Source organism: Stegostoma tigrinum, chromosome 30, assembly GCF_030684315.1.
Source record: "Stegostoma tigrinum isolate sSteTig4 chromosome 30, sSteTig4.hap1, whole genome shotgun sequence".
In the NCBI taxonomy this organism is placed as follows: domain Eukaryota; kingdom Metazoa; phylum Chordata; class Chondrichthyes; order Orectolobiformes; family Stegostomatidae; genus Stegostoma; species Stegostoma tigrinum.
In genome coordinates, this window is record NC_081383.1 from 19556341 (window position 1) to 19563845 (window position 7505).

The 7505-nt window shown below is 38.9% G+C and overlaps 1 protein-coding gene across 1 annotated transcript; it reads left to right on the plus strand.

Annotated features, from left to right (window-relative positions):
• The first annotated feature begins 268 nt into the window (after positions 1-268).
• On the plus strand, positions 269-6444 carry oaz1a (ornithine decarboxylase antizyme 1a). Its single transcript, XM_048559530.2, is given in 6 exon segments — positions 269-543; positions 1756-1813; positions 1815-1901; positions 2333-2505; positions 3142-3227; positions 6034-6444. Coding segments are annotated over 6 exon segments (645 nt in total). The 5' UTR covers positions 269-433; the 3' UTR covers positions 6165-6444.
• Positions 6445-7505: the final 1061 nt, after the last annotated feature.

Below are 7505 nucleotides of genomic sequence, written 5' to 3' on the forward strand. Positions count from 1 at the left end.
CTACCCATAATCCCGAATACGAGCAATTGTGTTTTTTTTAAGTTGGAAATATTTTTAAAAACGAAAACCTTCGGCGATAGTCCGTTGGATTTGAGTTTTGCTTTGGTGGCTGGTGGTGGGGGGGAAGGGAAGGAGTTGAAGGAAAAAGCCGTTAAACTGGAGTTTTGGTGGGGCGGGAACGTGGGGGTTGGGAGAGAGAAAGAGGGGCAGACGACCATTTCCCATGAGGCGGCGCGGCCTCTCCCCGGCCGCGGTCTATAAATAACCCCGCCCCGCCGGTTGCTGCGTCATAGTCGGTCGGACTGCCAGACGCTGCGTGTGAGGCAGTTAGCTAGTTTTCGCTTTATTTTTTAATTATATTTCCAGACCAGCGTGTCCGGCACGGCAGAGCCTTTCACCTGGTGTCCCGTGGAGGAAACCCCTTTAAGGCCGGATGGTCAAGACCTCCCTTCAGCGCATTTTGAATAGTCACTGTTTTGCTAGAGAGAAAGAAGGAAACAAAATGCCATCCATGACGTTTAGTAGTAATACTAGTACCGAAAGGTAGGGGGTTTTCTCCGCTTGGAATAACAGAAAATAGACAAACGCGAGGCGAGATTGGCTTCACTTTCTTCTACCCCTTTTTGTCTTTAAATTTCATTTCTCCAGATTAAATACCTGCGTTTGCTGTACACTGGGTGTAATAAGCCAAATATTCGCACACGAATGCGGTTAAGAAAGTGGTTTTCCGTCGACGGAGTCTTTAATTTCTCTCCATTATATTGATTTAAACCTACGGCCATTCTTCTTCTCACCCCCCCCCCCAAGAAACGAAAGCTCGCCCCCCCCCCCCCCCCGTCCCCCGAAAAATGGTATAATCTCGATTAGTTATTTCTAATCATCATGGAGCGTGACCAAAAGTTAAATGGGTGGACGCGAAGTGTAGGGTTTGTAAAATGGCGACTGGTTTTTAGTTGAGGGGAAAACAAGGCCGAGGGTTGTTTTTCTGTAAGGCTGTGGACAGATAAATTAAGAGGCTGGGAAATTCTCTGGGGGTTGTATCTCTGAGTCGACGTGGTGCTCTGATGGTTGGAGACTGAGAATGCAACAGGAAGTTTGCACTTTCTCCCTCAGCGCCTGTCCTTTTTTGCCAAGTCATGAGGCCGACCAGACTGTTTTAACATCCACACTTCTCATGGCATTCTGCTCTTTTACCACTACAGTGGCATTTGGGAGAAAAAGGATGGAACGTGACTGGCTTTAATGCTATTTTGATGATATTATGTGCTACCATTTTAAAAAATAATTTTTAATTTTGGACATTGGGAGAATTAACCAAATAAAATGCTAAGATGTCTGACTGGTCTGAAAGGGTAAATTGGTTATTCTAATTTGATATTGCCATGGTAATTTGGCTGTACATTGTAACCTTAAATGATTTTATGTTCTCCTATTTACTTTAATACAGCATAATTGGGCATGGTATAGAGTTTTTGCCTCTTTTGGGTTGACCTGGTTCAAACCTATGCTGAATCTTAAAGCTATGCATTGTTCTCCCTTGCTGACTGAAAACTTCACCTGAGACTATACTTGAAGCAAAAAAAAGTTGGAAGATTGTCAACATCAAACTTTATCTAACGAATTGTAGTTGAGCTGCTTTGAGTTCAGACTTGAATTTATACTGGGTGTGGATAGTTTTTTAAAGAAACATGAATTTCTAATTTTGTTGTTTTGAATCTAGATGGTGAAATTGCTCTCAATCCTATTTTGTTTCAGTCCCAGGCTGTCGTCCAGTTGCTGTCGTAACCCTAGTCCGGGGCCTCTGTGGTGTTCCTGATGTCCCTCACCCACCCTTGAAGATCCCAGGTGGGCGAGGGAATGGTCAAAGGGATCACAATCTTGCAGCTAACATACTGTATTCAGTAAGTTTTGAGCTATTAAGTTGCAAAATTAGTAACTAAACTTTGAATTCTTCTTGGTACAGGAATCCATGCTATGAGAATGTAATTAGGGGAATTTGCTGCATGAGTAAGAATTTGAAAGTAGGGGGTATTTTTTCTTGGTTGAGGTTGAAATTGAGCTTTAAGTGCTCCTTGGCTTGGGTGTAATGGTAGCTTACGTTAATGGAATAGATCAGTTGTCGTTTCCAAGAAAGCATAAGAAATCTGAAAGATTGTAGGAGTTGTGACTTTTAACTTGCGTTCCTTGTCTGCAGGCTGAGGACAACTGCAATGATGCTTATGTAATAACTGCTTTTGCAGATTTAACAGTAGATATGTGCATGATTTTGAAATGTTTCTGAGTAATCCAGTCTCCTTAAAGAGCATGATAAAATATTAATCATCTTCTCCAGGATAATCGGCTGAGTGTAACAGAAGATTTGAGTGCAAATGGCAGGACTAAGATTCTGCACTTCCAGTCCAAGCTTACTGATGCAAGAGTTGTTCACTGGAGAGCAGTACTGAATAATAACAATCTGTACATTGAACTCCCAGGTGGGCTCTTGCCAGAAGGAAGCAAAGAAAGGTATGTGGTACTGCACATGATTAGCATGGCAGAACATTCATGCATGAAATTTTATTGCTTAGTTTTTGCTTGACCAAATGATTTACAGTTAAGCATTGGGTGTAGAATAAATGGCTCTCTTACTAATCCACTGACATTGTAATATGACTTAGAGCTGGAAATAGGCCAAGTCATTGGTTGGTCAGTTTGTTTTATTCTGATTGTTGTGCCACAAATCTGAATGGAAATGGAGTGCTGAGTTGAAATGTTGTTCTCTGACTTGACATCATAACTATACAAACCAGTGTGGTGCCGGTTAGCTCGGTTGACTAGGCAGCTGGTTTGTGATAAGAATGATACCAATAGTGTGGGTTCAGTTTTTGGCACTGAAGAACTCTCTCCTTGGTCTCTCCCTTGCCTTAGTTCTGATGGCTTAACTGGAGGCCACCACTAGTTGTGTGTCTCTAATGGGAGAGCACCCCTGTGATCCATTTGGATAATGGCATTTTTACCTTTTTTATAAACCAGTGGATATTTTAAAGCTCAAATATGTAGTATAGTCACTAATAGAACATAAAGTAATCCAAACCTTTTCATGTTAATGAGCTTTGCTTTATTGAAAAATAAATTCAGCATTGAATCCATTTTGTCTTTCAGTTTTGCCATCTTGCTTGAATTTGCAGAAGAACATCTTCAAGCTGAGCATGTGTTCATTTGCTTCCACAAGAACAGGGATGATCGAGGTAACAAAGCAGTATTGATAACATCTGTGGCCCTCAATGTACATGTTTATATGGCAAACATTTCTGACTTACAAGTAAACAGTGTAATTTGGGAATGTTGTTCTAGTGTTGTCATGGCTGTTTCCTTCACTTATCTGGAATTCCAGACAGTTTCTTGGTTCCTCCTTGCTCCTCTAACCTTGTTTGCTTAACATGGAGGTGAAGTTTTATCAAATTTTATTTACAAACAAGAATAGGCCAACTTGTCTTTTAGATCTTCAACATTCTATAAGATTGACACTGAAAAAGCAAATCAGTCACAACTAAACATTCCTGTATATCCCTAATAATCTTTCATACCCTTGGTAATCAAGAATCAATTTACCTTTGCCTTTAAAATATTTAGATTCTGCATTCAGTTTTTGTAGAACAGAATTTCAAGACTTTGGTTTTGAACATGACCCCAGTTCTTTATCCTTCCATAAGAAATATCTTTCTGACATTTGCATGGTCACATCCCTTTCAAGATATCTGTGCTGGCTGTTTTGGATTTAGCTTTTTTAACTCAGATGATAACTTGAATTGACTGTCGGACCAAAGTTTCTTGTTACAATACTGATTAAAGGAAACAATTAACTTTTGCAATTGCATTTTCTAAATTGTGTTCTGATTTTGGTTGGTAAGCTTTTACTATTGGTTTTGAAGGGGTGGCAGTTGGATGTTGTCACAAACAAATGTTCTTCTCTAATTCAAACGTCTCTGGCACAGTGTTAAGCTAGTTGAAAATCTCATCTTCCTGATTCTGTAAAAATCCAAGTACGTTTGCCAGAGTTGAAGCTTGCACTTCGTTTTTGTCTGCAATCTTCACTGATTAGTTCCAGCTTATTGGTATAAGGGAAAAGCTACATAATTTTAGAATTGATAGCTGTATGAGCATGGTTCCAAATGGCCAGACAGAACTACGCTGTATAGCTCTGTTGCAAAAGGCCTTTTTTCACCAATCTGTAGACTGCCTTGTGGTACTCCTCTTCTTGGTCAAGCCTGGTTATAGCCATAATTTTATCTAGTATAAAGTGAACAGTATATTGGCAATGCAAGTGCTGTCCAGTGTCTTCCTTAGCATTTTCTTGCAACAGTAGTTTCGTGCTTTGAGTTCAAAATTGAAATTAGTGGCTGTCCTATGTCCACTGAGTGCAGAAATAGAGAATTTACTTAGCTGTTTGATACGCATTGGAACATTGTTTGAAAGTATAATCTATGATGCATCTTGTTTAAGTCGTCTGCAACGCTAGAGCTCTTGAAGTACTTGTATGCTTTAGTGGAGAGATTTAGGATGTGTTTAGAATTTGATTTCATGTAATTCTGTGCGGGTGATCGGTGCAAATTATGAACCCATTGACAGACTTCTGATTTGGACAGGAGGACCACTTGGTGAAGAGGACCACTTTTGATCAAATTTGTTCAGTTCTGGCACAGCAGCTTCAGCTCAGTAATAGAGGCAGTGCTCAGGGATGACTGCATCTTTTGCCTGGTTTCGGCCATCTGAAATAGGGCATTCAAACCCTTGAGTTGCTCATCGTGAGGGTTGAACTTCTGTTTTAAAAACCTTTGCTGATTCAGCCTTCAAAGGAAATGACTGGGTTGGATTAAATAGACTATGTATCCAACTTTGAGACTTGATGTGTAATGATTAGCCACATTTGGCACTAGTTGTTTCCTAATTTGCAAAATCTAACCATCTTTTTTGCTGCCTTTTAAAATTGCATTTGAGTAGAAGAATTGCATTTTAAGATTGCCTGAATTCTCTTTGTTAATAGTCATAGGTTTGTAAACTTCCTTGTACACATGTAGAATGTTGTGCTCAGCTAACTTCATTCAGTATTTTGTCTCTTTTAAAAAATCTCTTGCACTTTACATTTAAGCTGTGACTATTAAATTCAGCTAGTTTGTAAAATTGACTTTTGCAGTTTTCTACAATTTTCTGAAAACTTGAAGACCATGATGTAGGTTTTGGGTCATGTATTGTAACCGGTGTATCAGTCATTAGCTTGGATTATGTGGTGAGAATATAAAATTTGGATGGTAGTGGTAAATTATTACACTCTCTCCCCCCAACACTGTCCTCCACAATTGAATATGCATATAGGTGGATTTTCTGCAAATTCTTTGACCAGCAGCAGTTATCACAGACTAAACAGAAGTCACCCCTCAAAGCTATGTAGCTGCTATGAGCAAGCTGTCAACAGCTTGTTGCATTCACTCTGCTTGTGGAAGTTAGCACCACAGAGACCTCAAGAAATCTGCACAAGCAAAATTAGTCAGGACAACTGACAGTTGTGAGCAAACCAGGAAGTAACACATCTTCCTGTTTTACAACTTTATATAAAAAGAGTGATTGGTACATATGTGGGGATTAATGTGCAAACTGAAGTATCAAACTTTAATTTGAGTTCTGTAGAATAGAGAAGTTTGTTTTTCAGACCTTTTGGCTGTTCAACAGTGATTTGGTACATTTAAAGGAAATTGCCCCTCGCTCAACATGGCACAACGTTTTTTTTCATAAAGCCTGGCATGAAGCCTGGAGGTTTGAGCTTAATCAGTGATTTGCTTTGTTTCTCATTGAACAGTTCACCTGAAGTGGGAAATGAGTGCACCTAAAGAGTTTTGATGTTTAATTTTGTGTGCAAACTGTTATGGAGTAATGGTAAATATTGACAGCTTTGTCTTTAGAACAACTGAAATCTGGACCCTTCCCCATGCACAGACCCAGCTGGAGAAATTACTACTCACGTGAAAGTGTTAACACTTTTTTGTTTCTAAATTCCAGCTTCACTGCTTCGCACATTTAGCTTTCTTGGCTTTGAGATTGTGAGACCTGGACATCCCCTCGTCCCAAAAAGACCAGACGCTTTCTTCATGGTGTATACATTTGAAAGAGACTCATCTGATGAAGAATAAACTTGTGCTTTTATCTTGCTCTCCTGTTTTGGGTTTTTTGTTTTGTTTGTCTCATCTGTGAAGGTATATTGGTGAAATTCTGTCTTATCTAGCATTGCAGCCTCAGGAGAATCTTCAGGTTCAGTGATGGTCACTTGGATAATTTCACTTGTACTGTATCTCAGTTTGCATGTTATGATTATAACAAATAAATTGCTCACCATGAAATTAACTGCATACACTTTTAGTTTTGGTTGACATGTTTCATTAATTTTGAATAAAATTTATTTTTACTGTTGAAGTCTTAGTTTGGAATGAATAAAATGGTTTTGATTATCATTGTTTCAGGCAACAAAGCTTAATCCATCCCTTTTAATATCTCTGTTCCTACCCTTTGCCCTGTTTAGAATTAAGTTTTACTTTAAAGGGATCCCAGTGGAATAGGGACCTGTTGCTGAGTTGGTGCTGTAAAAAGTATTGCAAGCAAAATTGATTGTGCTTGCACCATGTTGGTATAGAATCAATTTGACTGGTATGGTTACAATGTTGCCGTTGCTCCTGGTTCAGTTTGTGTGTTGAAGACATAGGAATATGGGAGATTTTATTTAAACTTGCTAAGCAACTGTACACCAAACAGCTAAGTGCAATTAATTTTGATTTCAAAATTTGGGTTACTCCAGGGTTGGGGACTAGGCTATGCAAATCTGTTTTAGTGCAAAGTGGTGATATGGATATCTAACACCTTACTGCCATTGATTTGGTTTTTATCTTCCAAATTAGGAAATAGTTGTTGGGTTAACTTTGGAACTGGCACATGCAGAAAACATAACTGAATGATGTCGATTGACTAATGGACAGCAAACAGTAATTTGGTTGGTGTTAAGCTTCCTTAATACTTTGTTTAAATTATTTGACATTTTTTGAAACCATTTCAGGTGAAAGCATCAGATGCTCAAAGGTTAATTTTCAGTGAGACTTTGCTTTGTTAATGAATGGTCATTAATTATCTCAGATGGATTTACAAGCAGATGTTCCTGCAACTGAGGTCAGACGAGTGTAAGCAAATTAACATCTCTGCTTTCAGAAGTGGCTGTCCTCTTGCTCTGATTTGAGCTCTTTTAAAAGTTTTACCCATATCTTCATGCTTGCAGTTAATCCACATTCCCCTCTTATTTAGCATGTGAGCCTATTCATATTTGTATCCTTTGGAGTAAGCATTTACTGTAAATTTAGCTCAGTGTAATCTAATTTAGGATTTTGGCATTAATCTGATTAATGGTCAGTTACTGGGTAAAATCTAAATGGCAGCTTTGGGTGAGTTGTGCTTTGAAGCAAACATAATGGAGTGACTTGGGCTGAAAC